Below are 17570 nucleotides of genomic sequence, written 5' to 3'. Positions count from 1 at the left end.
AAAAAGAAAAAAAATACTTACGTATGTACGTACGTTTTTTAGTTTTGCAATTTAATTGATAAAAATAAATAGTTTACGTTTATATATACATATGATCATCTACTGGATTATATTGTCCACTTTAATTGCTAAATGTTATAATAACTTTAGTCATTTATCGACAGCAAACAGAGATACAACGTAAATTTTTTAAACAAATAATTTTCTACGATTTAACGATACAAAATGCAAAGCGATCAAATTATTGAGAAAATACGTAATAAATTAAGCGAATCTGATCCTGCTAAACGTACGGTCCTGAATATATTTCAATTTCATTTCACTGATTCCGAAGGCCAATTAATCAAAAGTGTGGGTAGGTAAATTAGGATTAATGCTGAAAAAAATTCAACAGTTTCCTTCAAAAAATAATAGTGTTTAATACATGTCTATTAGTTTTTGATTTTAAAGAATTAAACATCTATGAGGGCAATTGTTCTGAACCTGATGCTGAAGTTACAATAAGTGATGAAAACTTCTTTATGGTGGGTTCCAAACAAATTTCATTTGATGACCTTATAGCTGATGTAAATATTTAAAAATATATTTTAAAATTAAGTTATTTTCTTTATAAGAAAATGGTTTATTTTATTTTAGAACAAGGTTAAAGTTGAAGGTGATAAGGAGGCTTTCCAAAAAATGGTAGATAAAATGCGTTTAAATTCGAAAACAGAATAAGAATTCAATGTTTAAAATGACTGTGTAATTTTTTTAAAACCTAAAACTAACTTGTAGTGGTGATATTAAAAACTTATTTTTTGCATGCTTAATTATCGTATATATGTTGAAAAGGTTTAAACATAATATATGAAAAATAAAATATTACTATTTAGAGTATTTTTTATAAAATATTATTAATTTGTTTTGATTGAAAAAAGCAATTTATTTTGAAAACCTTTCCTTGCCTTAAGAAACTATATATATTCTAGATTATTATAGATATCAGAGTAAATTAATCTGTATCCCACTGTATGCCCGCCCGTCTGTTTGTTGTGCTTCTACTGGTGTAATATAATAATTCTAGGTTCAGCCATTTAGGCTGCGTGTTAAAGGAATTCCTTTCGAAGGTCATAAGTTTCATTGCGGTCTTCTTAGTAGAGTGCGAATATCCCTAAATAAAGAAAAAATTCGACGTTTTTAATTTTTACCGCATTGATTCCCTAGAGTAAGAATTGTGAGAGAACTTGAGTAGCCCTATAAATTCTAGTCGAAGACATAACTAATTGCTCTGATAAATTCTAGGAGACTGAGAGAGTTTTGTCTCATAATTTCCCCCAGTTCGTCATTGAATCTATTTCCCAGCCATTTCAACCGGTGATTCCTCCCTTATTGAGTAATGCACCATTACGATACCTGTTAGAATCATTAGACTGCACCTATCCAGTCCTATAAGTATCCAGGTAGCCCTCACATCCGCTGTTGGCTATAAGGCCTTTGAGTTTTTGCTACACATTCTGGACTTATTGATGGTGTAACGGAATTGAGTGGCAGATGGGTGTTTTTTTTACTCTTTATCATCTAACATCTACGGTAGTTCGTCCCAATTACCATTGTAGTGTCCCGACACCCAACACAGTCTAATAACATAAAATCTCATCTTATTGTTGTTGCAAGCCTGGGTAAAAGAGGTGCTACCAGTACTTCTATATACATCCTCCAATAGTATGGTGCTATCAACTGGCCTAATTCATGTTAATTCGAGATCCACGTAGTCCTTTTGGTTTAAACCCAAATTTTTGGGTTAAGTTTCTGTTACCGCTTCTAGTTTCCAGGAGCTGTAAAACCACATTGTATGAGTGTGGATTAACAATTCAAGGATTTGATGTAATGAGTCTTTTTTTTTTTTTTGGTTTTGATTAGGATGGCGGTGCATTAGGGTTGATGTTGGGTACACTTTGCCTTATTTTATTGGGCTGGCCTCATTCCTATAAGTATCCAGGCAGCCCTCACATCCGCTATTCGCTATAAGACCTTTGAGTTTTTGCTACCCATTCTGGACTTATTGATGTTGTAACGAATTGAGTGGCAGATGGGTGTTTTTACTCTTCTACCTCTAACATCTATGATATGAATCAAGATTTGAACCTTGGCCTTGGCCCTTGAATACCCTAGAACTTTTCTACAATCTAAAACAAAGCCGATAATGGATCGTACGAATAGCAGCCTGACTTTCAACATAAATTGTCGTTACAAATTCTAGATTAGGCCCAGATCCACCGGAGTGGGGGTGTTAAATTAAAAGCTTGAACTGGATCCGCACCTGCTCAAGATCAACAAAAGGCAGATATTAAAAAAATATTTCTCTGAAAGAGCACAAGAAAGCTTATTTGAGAGTTCAACGGGTTTTGGAGCTCTTCAATTTTTGTTGGGATAACAGTACTTTTGTATGAAAGTCTGAAGGAAAATTTTTTATATCGGCATCAGCGACAAATGGATATAAATTGCACACTCATCAAATAGTCTATCGGATACAAGCCAATCGAGCTTGGACATTCCGACTATACATAAGAGCTGTTCAAACCACAGGGTAAGGCTGCGGATTAACAATGCAAAGATTTGATGAGTCTGATGTAATTCTGAGTTATTTTTGAGGTGCGATTGATGGTTGTGAAATCATTGTTTTATTGTTTTAGTTAATTGTGTCTTCCCCACTTAAAGCTTAAGTTTAATTGGCCACTAGCACTTAGTTAAAATAAGAGAATAAGTAACGTTACTGTTTACTGAAAAACTCAAAACATATATTAAACTAGGTTTAAACAAAAAATGTGGTTTATCTTTATATGAAAAACCCGCCCTTACTGTATTTAATAGAGATAAAAAGCGTATGAGTTTTTAACTATAAAACTGTTGAAAATTTGTTTGTTTCTTTTTATATTAGTTGTTTAGGGCGGGTTTCTTACTCCTCAGTTAAATTAGACTTAACTTGCTGTTAGATTAAACTCGGAACAACTTTAACCGATGATTGTGTTTTTCAGTTTTAGATTTAAGCTCAGTTAACTTTGTTAGTATTGTCAAGTTTTCACTCAAAAACATAAACAATGAACAGCTGTTTTTTGCAAACAATACTTTTGTAAAAAGGAAAATTTTGGAAAAATTTTAAATAAACATTAAAAACAATAATTAATAAAACAAAACAAATCAGAAAATTGCAATCAACTTAAAATATTAAGTTTTTGTTTTTCCGAAATCATTGTTTTATTGTTTTTGTTAATTGTGTTTTCTCATTTATAACTTGAGTTTAATTGGTCAATTACACTCAGTTAAACTAAGATAATAAGTAACTTTACTGATAACTGAAAAACACGAAACATATATTAAACAAGGTTTAACCAAGAAATAAAGATTATCTTTATCAGAAAAACTCGCCCTAAGTAACGTTACTGTTTACTGAAAAACTCAAAACATATATTAAACTAGGTTTAAACAAAGAATGTGGATTATCTTTATCTGAAAAACCCACCCTTACTGTATTTATTGTAGATAAAAAGCGTATGAGTTTTTAACTATAAAACTGTTGAAAATTTGTTTGTTTCTTTTTATATTAGTTGTTTAATATTTCATTTATACTTACTTTTGCAGTTAATAATTAAAAACTTTTTTTTAAACTCCTTAATTAAAATATTTACAGTTTAATTATATCTGTCTAAACCGTATCATATTAATTAAAACTGAAATGATTAAGGGCCAATCTTTAAGTGAAAGATTAGGGATTTAATTAAAATTAATCCTCAAAAGTATCTCAAAAGCGATAAACATTAGATTAAATTTATTTTTAGATTAATTAAAATGTTAACTTAAAAACCCTTTTAATAAAAACTGTAAATATTTTTCATTATTTAAAATTTTATGTTTTTTTTTCAATTTAATATTTCTTTTGTTTTATTGGTTTGTTTTTTTATTTAAAATGAATCTTTTACTTAAAATACTTGCTAAATCGTTTTGTTATCTATTTGGCAAGCACTTATGTTTCAAATAATATTAATATATAATTAATAATAATTATGATAATAATTAAACAAAAATTTTGAATAATAAAAATTAAATATAATTACAATAAGAAAATTAAAATTTTATAATAATATAATATTAAAACAATATAATTAATAATAATAATAATAACATACACATAGATACAACTTTTTTTTTGGATTTTTTTCTTCTTCTTCAATATATAAATAACATAATATTGACAAACATTTTATAATTTTTTCTTAATGTTTCAATTTTTCTTTTTGTTTTTAAATTAAAACCTTTTCTAAACATTTATGTAATTAATTCTTTTTTTTTTTGTTTTAATTTCTTTTTAATATGATTTCTTTATTATTTATGTTTTCTTTTTAATAATTACTTTTTTTCCTTTTTTTGTCATTTATTATTAATGTTAACATGAATTTTTTGGGGGAGTTTTGTTTGTAATACTTTTTTTTTACTTTATTTCTTTATTTCATTCTTAATTTTTTTTTGGATTTTAATTAATTTGTTTATATATTATATGTTTTTTTTGTGGGGGTTTCTGTTTTTTTTATAGATTTTTTTAATTCTGAAAGTTTTTTTTAACTTTTTAGTTTATTTTTGTTTTTATTTTTATATTTTCCTTCGTTTAGTTTTATATTTTAATATTTTTTTCTTGTTCTGGCTTAATGTTACTAACAATACTTGTTTTAATTATGTTTTTTTATTTTATAACGTTTACAAAAGTAAACTTTTTTTGTTTTTTTTTTTACAAACTTAAACAAAAAATTATATTGTTAATAAAATGTTTTAATTAAAAATAAAATTATAATTGTATTAATGTTTTTTTTTTGGATTTTTAGCTTAATATTTAATTTTTTAAAATTTTGTTTGTTTTAATTTATAATTTTTTTTAACAACAATTTTAACTTTAATATTTTTTTTTTAATTTTATCATTTTGTTGAATTTATTATTTTTGTATATTTAATTTCCTTTTTTTTATTGCAAAACGTAAGTGCTCTATGAAACCAATAACTTTATTTTTTATCTTATTTTTTAAGAATAAAATTTAATAAAAAAAGGAAAATTATAAAAAATTAAAAAAAAAAATATTTATAAAAAGTGTTTAATAACGTGTAATTTGTTTTTTTTTAATTATTTATTTTTTTATTTTAGTTTTTTTTTTAGTTTTGTGTTTTATTATTAGTACTACCAACATTTAAATTTAATAATCATTCTTTTTTAAATTTTAATTTTTATTTTTAATTATTTAAGTTTACGAGAAACTAATTTTTAAAGAAATTGTTTAATAGAAATAATAATCTGAAACTCAGAAATCCCTAAAAGGTTTTTCTTTTAAAAGTTTTATCTTCTTAGGGCGAGTTTCTTACTACTCAGTTAAAGTAGGTTTAACTTGCTGGTAAATTAAACTCGAAATAAATTTAGGCGGACTTTAACTGATGATTGTGTTTTTCAATCATGGATTTAAGTTCATTTAACTTTGTTAGTATTGCCAACTTTTCACTCAAAAACATAAACAATGAACAGCTGTTTTCTGCAAATAATACTTTTGTAAAATGAAAATTTTTGAAAAACAATAATAAATAAAACAAAACAAATCAGAAAATTGCAAACTATTTAAAATATTAAGTTTTTGTTCTTTCGAAATCATTGTTTTATTGTTTTTGTTAATTGTGTTTTCTCACTTATAACTTAAGTTTAATTGGTCAATAACACTAAGTTAAACTAAGATAATAAGTAACGTTACTGATTACTAAAAAACACGAAACATATATTAAACTAGGTTTAAACAAAGAATGTAGATTATCTTTATCCTGAAAAACTGTATAGAAAATTTAATAACTTTAAAGATTAAGACAAAAGTTTGACATAACAAGGTACTAAGTTTGACAACCGAACTGCCTATAGTCTCGATTATATAACTGTCTGCAGTGTAGACTATTAAACTCTTCACAGTCTAGACTCTTACACTCTAAACAGTATCGATCAAAAAACTATTTAAAATTTCGATTATAAAACTCTATACAGTAGTGACTATAGAACTCAAAGGGCGGGTTTTTCTGATAAAGATCATCTTCATTCTTTGGTTTGGTGTTTTTCAATAATCAGTAAAGTTACTTATCTAAGTTAAACTGAATGTAATTGGCCAATTAAACCTAAGTTAATTGGCCAAAACAATAAATTGATGAATTCGGTAGAGAGAAAAACTTAAACATTTAAGTAAATAGTAATTTTCTGATTTCTTTTCTTTTTTTCGATATTATTATTGTTTCAAATGTTTATTTATATTTTTTTTCTACAATTTTACATTTTACAAAAGTGATATTTTGTAAAAAACAGCTGTTCATTGTTTGTGTTTTTGACTGAAAAGTTGGCAATACTAACAAAGTTAACTGATCCTAGATCGGTTAAAGTTTGCCTAAATTTGTTTCAAGTTTAATCTTACAGCAAGATAAGCTAAGTTTAACTGAGTACTAAGAAACCCGCCTTTAATAGTCTGAACTATAGAGTTTACGCTTTTCCAACTTTAAATAGTCTGTACTATAGAGTTTAGGTTTTTCGATTTCCGGTTGAGTTCAAACATTTATATATTCCATGATTCCATCTTCTATTAAAACTATTAATCTTCAGTACCTATCCACCTATTTAACATTGGAGAACTTGAAACAAATTGTAAATTACATGAAATTTAAGAAAAATGTTCTCGTAAACTTAAACAACTCATCAATACAGAAAATTTTAGTTTATAAAATTTTTATTTAAACGTTTTTAGTTTTACTATTATGATTTATTTTTAATTTTTCTTTTTTTGGAAGATCCAATTTTGATAGTCACTAATTCTTGTTTATTATTTTATTTATTTTTTAAAACTTTATTGTGTAACTTTTTGTTTAAATGTATCAATTATATTTTTCGATTTGGGGGTGGTTTTGGTGAATACTATCTGAATTTTTGTTTTAATAAAAAAAAGGTATGATGACATTTAATGTGTATATTTTAAAGGGACTTTTTAATAATCTTTTATTAATCAAGGGCTAAAGTATATTTGGTTGAGGTAAGGAAATGTTCAAATACAATTTTGACTATAGTATGGTATATAGTAAATTATAGGTATAGTAAAGACTATTTAACTCTTTATATATTTACTATAGTTTGGACTTTAGAATTGTTCTTAGTATGCATTTAAGAATTGTCTATAGACTGGATTATAAACCTATATACAGTCAGCATTACTGATCAATTAATTGTTTGTAATATAAAATTGTTTAAACTATGGAATTGGATACATTTTGGATTATATATGTATGTGTATTTGTAGTCTCAGCAATAGATTTGTATATAGTTTATAATAAATGTCTATAGTCACTGTCGAATGTCTAGGGTCTGTAGTTTTGAACTCCATATGGTTTGTGTAATTTAGTTTTTAAGATTTTGCATAGTCTTTTGTCTGCAGTCCGGCTTATAGAACTTTCTGTAGTGTGGACTATAGAATTGTCTACAGCTTTGATCATAAAGTTGTTTTTTTATATTTAGTTCTATAGACTCTTTAAAGTCTAGAATCTAGTTTGTGATATCGACTATAGAAGACTCTATAGCCTTGATTGTAAAACTCTCTATAGTCTAGACTTCAGGACTGTCTACAGTCTTTACTATAGAACTGTATATAGCATGAACTATTAACTGTATAAAGTCTCGTCTATAATAGTTTATATAGTCTCGACAGAACTGTTTGTAGCCTTGACTTTAAAGCTGTTTGTTTTCTTGACTTTAAAGCTGTTTGTAGTCTTGACTATAAAGCTGTTTGTAGTCATGACTATTAAACTATCTATCTTGTCCATAAAACTCTCTCTGTAGTATCGTCCATAAAATTTTGTACAGTTTCGTTTTTAGAAGTCTCTATAGTCTCATGTTCCGTAGTCTTGACTATCAAGCTGTCTGTTGTTTCAATTCTTAAACTGTTTACAGGTCTGGACTTAAAAATTTTCTATAGTCTCGATAATAGAACCCTTTTTAACAAAAATCTATACAATCTCGACTATAAAATTCTAAACTGTAGATTCTTTAAGTGGTGCTTAGAGTCTCTCAACTATAAAACTTCCTATAAAATGGACTGTAATGTTGTTTATAGTCTCTGACCTTTAGAAACATGTTTAGTTTCGACTTTAGAAATCTATTGTTTTAGCTATAAAGCTGTTTGACTAATAAACTATCTATAATCTTGTCCATAAAACTCTTTATAATATCGGCATTAAAATTTTGTACAGTTTCGTTTTTAGAAGTCTCTATAGTCTACAGTTCCGTAGTCTATGACAATTTGTGATTTTGAATTTTAAAGTCTTTACAGTCTGAAGTTAAAAATTCTCTATAGTCTCGATATTGGAACTCCTCCCTCTTTTACAAAAATCTATATAGTCTCGACTATAGATCTCTCAATATTCTGAACTGTAGATTCTTTTAGTAGTCGTTATAGTCTCTCAACTATAAAACCTCCTATAGACTGGATTGTAATGTTACTTATAGTCTCTGACCTTTAGAAACGTGTTTAGTTTCGACTTTAGACACCTGTTTGACTATTAAACTGTCTATAGACTTGTCCATTAAACTGTCTATAGTATCGGCTATAAAATTTTGTACAGTTTCGAATTTAGAAGACTCGTTTCGACTTTAAAAATCTATTGTTTTAACTATAGTTTTCTCAAGAGTCTGTGCTATTAAAATCTTTATAGTTTGGCCAATAAAAACGACAGGTTCGATTATAGAATCGACTACGAAATTCTCTATAGTTTTAATTACAGAATTTTCTATTGTCTCTGGATATACTTATATGTATAGTCAACCACAGAGTTCTCAATTGTCTAGAATATATATAACTTTAGTCTCGTCTAGAGTACTCTAGCATATTCTCGACAAAGGAACTATTTTTTTCTCGAATATAGATCGCTCCATAGTCGGGGCTATTTGAACAGTTTTTGATGACATTAATAGTTATGGTATGGTTAAACTATAAAACTGTCGATAGTTTAAACTACAGAATTGCATATAATCTGTAGCAGATAAAAGTTTGAGGAATAGACTTGAGAGAAGACATTTTATAAATAGAGGAAAATGTTGACTTTTAAACTATTATAAAAATGTGTAATTTGAAAAGTTTTAAGTTCTTAAGCTCGGTTTAAGCAGTTTAAAAGGTTATTTATGGCCCTTAGTTTTTAATTCTTATTGGATTTATTTCATACTTTTTGTTTATGTGTATGTATATGTATGTGTATGTAAATATAAAAATGATTATATTATAATATATTTTAAATATTTGTTGCTGTTTATTGTTTAACTATGGTAAAAAAGATGTTTTAATTTTATGCAATTTAAATATTTGTATTTTTTTCATATGAAACTTTCTAATATTGTTTTTTTTAACGGTTTGTTTTGATGGTTAATTAATGATTTTAAATTGTTCTTTAAAAAAAACATTTGTTTTAATTTATATTGTTGTTTGTGTATGTGTGTGTTTAGTTTAAGTTCCTTTTTTATATGTTTTCCTTTTTTGTTCTTATTTTATTTTTATTTTTTCCTAAATATATAAGAATAATTATTTTGTATCAAATATAAAAATCAACAAGTTTTTTTTTTTCGTTATTATTTGCAATTCATTTTCATTATTATTTTTATTTTTTTAATATTGCCTTAATGCAATGAATTAATATTTGGAGTTTTTGGCAAATGTTGTTTTTTTTTTATAAATTAATTATTAAGTTTTTAATTGTTTTCTTTAATACGTATTTTGAATTGTTTGTTTTGCTTAAACGATTTTTTTCAGTGGATTTCTTTTTTTTTATTTTTAACATTTTCTACTTTACTCCTGTGATTTTTCTTTTAAATTTAATAGTTTAGTTTTGTTTTTTTTTTATATCAATTCGTTTATATTTTAAATATATAGAATTAGGGGGGTTTTTAATGTATGTTTATCATTTTAGTTTAATATTCTATTTTAATGAATTATTTTTGTTTTCCTTTTTGTCTTTTGGGTGTTGTTAACTTTTGAATTTGTTTTATTTTATATTTGTTTTACAGTTTTAAAAAAATTATTTTTATATTTTATTGTTTAATATTTATATGCTAAAAACATATTTTTATTTTTAATATTTCCTTTATCAGTGTATATAATTTTTTAATAATTACATAATTTCACTTAATAAAAAATCAATGATTTTCTTAAATTGTTTTTGTTTGTTTGTTTGTCTGCCTTTTTATACCATTTTCATAATTTCTTAATTAAATAGTTTTCAATTTTATTTATTAATTTCTATATAATTCAGCTAAACCTAAAATTTGTTTTGAATATTTTTTTCTCGTCTTTGAATATCGGCTTTTGAAATTTTGTGCACATTTCTTTCCTTCTCCTTCTCTTCTTTTATTAGGAATTAGTTTTTTCCATTTTTCATTTCATTTTGCGTTTTTTAAAAGTTTGAAAACTTTTTTATAAAATTTTTGAAATTTATATAATTGTTAAACATTCTCGACCTGTTGCACCATCATATGTCCCATATTATCTGTTTCACATTCATTTAAAAATGGTATACTACCTATAGAATCATTAGATGTTGTAGATGAGTCATCAAGTGAATCGCCATTTATCATGATGCCAGGATAATTACCAGGACCCAGATCAAGACTGGAGCCCGATATACAGATGTGTGGTGGTTGATGTATGGCTCGGGGAGGTAATGGTGCCGGTGGTATTATTAAATTACCACTATTAATGCCATGCAAACTACCGGCAATACTGGCACCACCACTCTGTAAATGACGTCGACTTGAATTTAAACCTAAAGAAGAAGAAATTTAAATAAATTATTTAATCTGGGCTTAAGATTTGTCATCAGTATTTAGTCCATATATGGACTACAGATCTATTTATATTCTAGATTATAGAATTGTTAACAATATGGTCTGCAGAGATAATTTAAGTCTGGAATATTTTTTTGTCTAAAGTCGGAATGTCTATAACAATGTTGGTAGACGGGACGTTAGAAAGGTATACACTCTCGACTACAGAAATGTCTACAGTCTTCGGATTAGAAGTCTCTATAGTCTGGACTATAGAAATGTCTATAGTCTGGACTATAGAAATGTCTATAGTCTGGACTATTGAAATGTCTATAGTCTGGACTAAAGAAATGTCTATAGTCTGGACTATAAAAATGTCTATAGTCTGGACTATAGAAATGTCTATAGTCTGGACTATAGAAATGTCTATAGTCTGGACTATAGAAATGTCTATAGTCTGGATTATAGAAATGTCTATAGTCTGGACTATAGAATTGTCTATAGTGTGTCTATAATCTGAACTATAGAATTGTTTATAGTGTGGACTATAGAATTGTCTATAGTCTGGACTATAAAATTGTCTATTGTCCATAGGCTGGACTATAGAATTGTCTATAGTCTGGACAATAGAATTGTCTATAGTCTGGACTATAGAATTGTCTATAGTCTGGACTATAGAATTGTCTATAGTCTGGACTATAGAATTGTATATAGGCTGGACTATAGAATTGTCTATAGTCTGGACTATAGAATTGTCTATAGTCTGGACTATAGAATTGTCTATAGTCTGGACTATAGAATTGTCTATAGTCTGGACTATAGAATTGTCTATAGTCTGGACTATAGAATTTTCTATAGTCTGGACTATAGAATTGTCTATAGTCTGGACTATAGAATTGTCTATAGTCTGGACTATAGAAATGTCTATAGTCTGGACTATAGAAAGGCCTATAGTCTGGACTATAGAAATGTCTATAGTCTGGACTATAGAAATGCCTATAGTCTGGACTATAGAAATGTCTATAGTCAGAACTATAGAAATGTCTATACTCTGGACTATAGAAATGTCTATAGTCTGGACTATAGAAATGTCTATAGTCTGGACTACAGAAATGTCTATAGTCTGGACTCTAGAAATGTCTATAGTCTGGACTATAGAAATGTCTATAGTCTGGACTATAGAAATGTCTATAGTCTGGATTATATAAATGGCTATAGTCTGGACTATAGAAATGTCTATAGTCTGGACTATAGAAATTTCTTTAGTCTAGACTATAGAAATGGCTATAGTCTGGACTATAGAAATGTCTATAGGATTAGAAGTGTCTATAGTCTGGACTATAGAAATGTCTATAGTTCGGACTATAGAAATGTCTATAGTCTGGACTATAGAAATGTCTGTAGTCTGGACTATAGAAATGTCTATAGTCTGGACTATAAAAATGTCTATAGTCTGGAATATAAACATTTCTATAATCCAGGCTATAGACATTTCTATAGTCCAGACTGTCGAAATAGAATATAGAATTGTCTATAGTCTGGACTATAGAAATTCGTAAACCTTCTGAATTACCTGATTCTAGAATTGTCTTTAGTTTGTATATTAGTTATATCATGAAATAAATATTATTTGAAAACAATATACAAAATAGATTACCTTGTATAAAACAGATAAAAATAATAAACCCCCACAAGACAAACTTAAAATCTTCTAAAAACTGAAATTATTAAAAATAAATAAAAATTCCAATAAAAATAATAAAATAAAACTTAAACTAAAACAAAAGGATTCTCAGAACAGCATAAAAACTTACCCGTAGCACTAGTTTGTGAATCATAATGAGCATTACGATGCAAACCCATTTGATGAAGTTGTTGTCTACGTTTTCTTCTGGAGTGATAGAGTATGCATAGGAGACAAATTAGGAACGAGACGACGAGAAGTGTTGTTATAATTAGAACGCCGTGATCCTCCGCTTGCGCTTTTGTGATACCTTTATATGAGGGGATTTAAAAGTATTTTTGTTTTTTTATTTTTCATAAAAATTATATAAAATAAAATAAGAGAAAGGGATAAAAAGGAAAAGGATAAAGAAAATTTTACGAAGAAAAAAAAGAGGAGAATAAAAAAAATATAAATTATTATTTGGAATTATACAAAACTTATCTAAGATTATTTAAGAATAAGTAAATATATATAATACATAAATGTTTTAATATGTAGTTAGTTAAAATAGCTTAAAAATAATAGTGTTGTTTATACATTATTTTATACAAATAATAAGTTTGTTTGTGGCAAAATTTTGAATTTTGTGTTGAAATTTTTTAGTATTTTAAAATGTGCTGTTTTAATATGAAAATTAAAATTTTGTTTACAATTTTAGTCTAGGTGTTTAATTAAAGCTTTTTCTATTTTAGCAACACTAAGTTTTTATTTTTTTTTTTATAATTTTCTAAACTAATCTTTTAAGAAAAAAAATTCTACACATCAAGTGCTTCAGATTTGTTTTTACATTTTGAGTTTTACAAGAAACAATTAAATTTATAATTATGTACTTAGTATATAGTTAATAAAGTGCATTTATTTAAGACAATCACGTGCTGACATATTACGTTTATTTTTTACTATATTTTAAATAACCACTATTCTAAATTAGATTTCTTTTACATTAATGGAATTTTTTTTTAATTGTTCAATGCTGTAGCAATGTTTGGTTTGGATATGATCACGAAATTGAAAATTTTCTAAACTATTTTCTAAAATAACTAATCTACTAAAATGTTTGTTTTCACGGTTTTTTGTTTAATGAATTTATAAATGAAAAAAGTTGGGTTTTGTTTTGATAATTATGTTAAAAGTTGTTTAGCTTCACTATGTAATAAGTCAGGTGGTTGTGCCATTTAAAACAGATTTGTTATGAAATGGATTTTATGAAAGTTATTAAACTGCGATCGAAGATATTGATAATAAAGCTTTAAATAAGAACATTCAACGTATGAGTAGAAAATAGATTTCAAAACAAAATTCAATGATTTACTAATATTCGAAGATATATATGAATTTTTTTGGCAGAACTAAATTTAAGCCCAGACTAGATAAGACTGTTGAATAGACTTGACTATATATACTAGACTATAAAAGCTAAAATTTATTTTAATCTAGTCTTTAGTCTAGTCTTTAGTCTAGTCTTTAGTCTAGTCTATAGTCTATTCTATGGTCTAGTCCATAGTCTAGTCTATAGTCTAGTCTATAGTCTAGTCTATAGTCTAGTCTGTAGTCTAGTCTATAGTCTAGTCTATAGTCTAGTCTATAGTCTAGTCTATAGTCTAGTCTATAGTCTAGTCTATAGTCTAGTCTATAGTCTAGTCTATAGTCTAGTCTATAGTCTAGTCTATAGTCTAGTCTATAGTCTAGTCTAGTCTATAGTCTAGTCTATAGTCTAGTCTATAGTCTAGTCTATAGTCTAGTCTATAGTCTAGTCTATAGTCTAGTCTATAGTCTAGTCTATAGTCTAGTCTATAGTCTAGTCTATAGTCTAGTCTATAGTCTAGTCTATAGTCTAGTCTATAGTCTAGTCTATAGTCTAGTCTATAGTCTAGTCTATAGTCTAGTCTATAGTCTAGTCTATAGTCTAGTCTATAGTCTAGTCTATAGTCTAGTCTATAGTCTAGTCTATAGTCTAGTCTATAGTCTAGTCTATAGTCTAGTCTATAGTCTAGTCTATAGTCTAGTCTATAGTCTAGTCTATAGTTTAGTCTATAGTCTAGTCTATAGTCTAGTCTATAGTCTAGTCTATAGTCTAGTCTATAGTCTAGTCTATAGTCTAGTCTATAGTCTAGTCTATAGTCTAGTCTATAGTCTAGTCTATAGTCTAGTCTATAGTCTAGTCTATAGCCTAGTCTATAGTCTAGTCTATAGTCTAGTCTATAGTCTAGTCTATAGTCTAGTCTATAGTCTAGTCTATAGTCTAGTCTATAGTCTAGTCTATAGTCTAGTCTATAGTCTAGTCTATAGTCTAGTCTATAGTCTAGTCTAAAGTCTAGTCTATAGTCTAGTCTATAGTCTAGTCTATAGTCTTGTCTATAGTCTATTCTATAGTCTAGTCTATAGTCTAGTCTATAGTCTAGTCTATAGTCTAGTGTATAGTCTAGTCTATAGTCTAGTCTATAGTCTAGTCTAAAGTCTAGTCTAAAGTCTAGTCTAAAGTCTAGTCTATAGTCTAGTCTATTGTCTAGTCTATAGTCTTGTCTATAGTCTAGTCTATAGTCTAGTCTATAGTCTAGTCTATAGTCTAGTCTATAGTCTAGTCTATAGTCTAGTCTATATTCTAGTCTAAAGTCTAGTCTATTGTACATTCTATAGTCAAGTTTATTCTTTAGTCTAGTTTATTCTATAGTCTATTTTATAGTCTAGTTTTAGTCAAGCTAAAGTTCATTTTAGTCAAGCTAAAGTTCATTTTATATAGTCAAAATAGTCAAAATATACCCTATCAATAGTCTATATTAAAGATCTATCTATAGTCTATGCTATATACAGGTCTATAGTCTCAACATACAATTGTTTATTATCTAAAGTATATATTTCTCAATAGTCTAATCTATAGACTAATTTATAATCCTAAGTCATATCTACATTCCAGACTACATATGCATTTAGACTAGTCTTGCTGTTGACCAATGATTGTAAAGTTAACTATAGGCTCTTCTTTAAACTACAGATTTTATTATCGGGAATATAATCTGAATATTTCAATCGAAGTTTCATCTCGCCTATAGTCTGAATTATAAACTCATCTAAGTTTCAACTATAGACTCCTCTATGATCTAAGCAATAATCGTCTATAGTTTGACGAATAAATTCGTTTGAATTATAGACCGTTTATTATAATCTAGTTGTATGTTAAATCCATGATTAATCTATAACCTTTTCTCCATTCATAATATATGTTCTATACATTAAGTAAGATAAAATTTCGATTCTGAATATTTTAAAGTTCTTTAGAAAACGTTTGTTATATGTATATAAAATATCTTTCAGATCAAAAAGCTTTACAATCTATACAAATAATTTCTTAATGTCCATAGTAGTAGGTAATGTTCAATGAGGTGTAAGTATTGAGAAAGCCAAAACATGAATTCGATATTTGAGTTTTAAATAAATGATATTTGGTGGCAGTGTCAAAATGTTGTTTTTAAGTAATAAATGTAATTTGTACAAATAAAACCAAAACAATTGATAAAAAATATAATTAATTATTTAGTTTGTTTAAAATAGAGAGACAGAGAAGAGAAACTCACGTGTTTTAAACATTTTTTGTTTGTTTGTTTTTTTTTGTGGTGATCAAAGTTTTTATATTGAAATGAATTTGTAATTTAATTTAAAGTAAAGTTAATTTATTACTAAATTAGCAATATGTAGAATATTGAAAATATATATTGCTTAATATAGTTAATTAAATTTACATTAACATATTCAGACATATTGCTAAATTAATAATTTGTAATAATATTGATATTGAATGATTTGAAATTGTTCCGTCACCTGTGTTATATATATTTTTTTAAATTATTTTATTGTTAAAAAATGATTTTTTTTAAAGATTTGTTGTTTTTGTAGTTTTGGTAGGAAAAAAAGTAGAAGAATAAGAATAGAAAAACAAGAAAAGTAGAAGAATACACGTTTATTTTGTATGTTGAAGACAGGATTTCAAAATAGACAGGAAGATATATAGTGTATAGAGGAAAGAGGAATTATAAATAATAATGTTTATTTTTTAATAAAGAAAATTAAGAAAAATAAAGAATAGTAATAGAGAGGATGATTTGATTTTTTATAATTTTCTTTTTAATTAATGGAATATATGATTATTTAGTTTTATTATTGAAAGAAAACAAAAATCTATTTGAAACTACATACAGTATATTGGTTATACAAATTTAATAATATTATTTAATAAATTTATATGTTTTGTTAATAAGAATAAAACTTTAAGTTCAAATGATATTGAAAAAAAACTCTTAGGATATCAAAGCTGTAACCTCCTAGGAAAAATTTTAGAACTTGTTCTTAAAACAACTAGTTCTGGAACAAATGCAAAGAGAACCACTTCAGATTCTTAAACAACAGCCTTGGAACTGTTGATGTCGCAGCTACTACTGGAACCCGTTCTTATAAAGAGTTTTTAAGGAACTAGTTCCGAAACAACTTCTTAGAATCAGTTAAAAAAATGTAAAAAAAATTAAAAATTCGTATACACACTCAAATTCATTCATATTTTTATTTCTGCATAAAATTGAACTATAAGGTGTTAAAGATACCCAATTGAATTGTACCGGAAGACGGAAGAAGTTAGCTGCTGATTTCTTATATCCTGTGCAAGAAATAGGTTAACAGATGATTAATAAATCGAACAGAAAATGCTAAATTTTGAACACGTTATTAAATTTAACTGAAGGTTAGGTAAGAATCAGTCATGAGTGGATCACATGGGTCCACCTAATTGCGGTCGCTTTGTGTTACCCTAGTGGTCTATCACAAAGGGACCAACAGAACCCAAGCGTGTGTCTTTGCAGCCTGAATACCTACCCTAGTGGACGTAGGAGTTTATTTGATTCTTACTCTAGTTATTCCGTGTGGAGTTGTCAGATCTCCCATCGGACGCGTCCCAGGTGGCGGATAGGGGGAGCTAAGCATGGTCTTTTTCGACACATTGGACATAATGGTCGAAAACGA

The 17570-nt window shown here is 27.0% G+C and overlaps 2 protein-coding genes across 9 annotated transcripts in view; one reads left to right on the top strand and one right to left on the bottom strand.

Moving 5' to 3' along the window:
• The first annotated feature begins 142 nt into the window (after positions 1-142).
• LOC111682717 lies at positions 143-893 on the top strand. 2 transcript variants are annotated; one of them, XM_046949452.1, is made up of 3 exons: positions 143-355; positions 451-566; positions 637-893. In XM_046949452.1, the coding sequence occupies exons 1-3, from the start codon at positions 226-228 to the stop codon at positions 715-717; spliced, it is 327 nt and encodes a 108-aa protein (XP_046805408.1). In that variant the 5' UTR covers positions 143-225; the 3' UTR covers positions 718-893. The 2 variants fall into 2 exon arrangements, with proteins under 2 accessions (XP_046805408.1, XP_023300480.2); XM_023444712.2 differs by having other exon boundaries at positions 145-355; positions 436-566.
• A 9417-nt stretch (positions 894-10310) lies between these two features.
• Positions 10311-17570, bottom strand: part of LOC111682707 (tolloid-like protein 1) — a 69881-nt gene continuing 62621 nt past the window's right edge. For 2 of the 7 annotated variants that reach the window (XM_046949212.1, XM_046949213.1), the window contains exons 13-14: positions 12652-12831; positions 10311-10836 (exon numbers count right to left, since the gene is read on the bottom strand). In XM_046949212.1, coding sequence (XP_046805168.1) covers positions 10517-10836; positions 12652-12831 — 500 coding nt within the window. In that variant the 3' untranslated portion in view covers positions 10311-10516. Of the gene's footprint in view, positions 10837-12494; positions 12556-12651; positions 12832-16244; positions 16380-17570 lie in introns of those variants that run through there. The other 5 variants (XM_046949214.1, XR_006940636.1, XR_006940637.1 and 2 more) reach the window with 5 other exon arrangements.

Source organism: Lucilia cuprina, chromosome 4, assembly GCF_022045245.1.
Source record: "Lucilia cuprina isolate Lc7/37 chromosome 4, ASM2204524v1, whole genome shotgun sequence".
Classification (NCBI taxonomy): domain Eukaryota; kingdom Metazoa; phylum Arthropoda; class Insecta; order Diptera; family Calliphoridae; genus Lucilia; species Lucilia cuprina.
The sequence above is the reverse complement of the archived record's forward strand: the minus strand, read 5'-3'. Positions and strand labels throughout refer to the sequence as shown.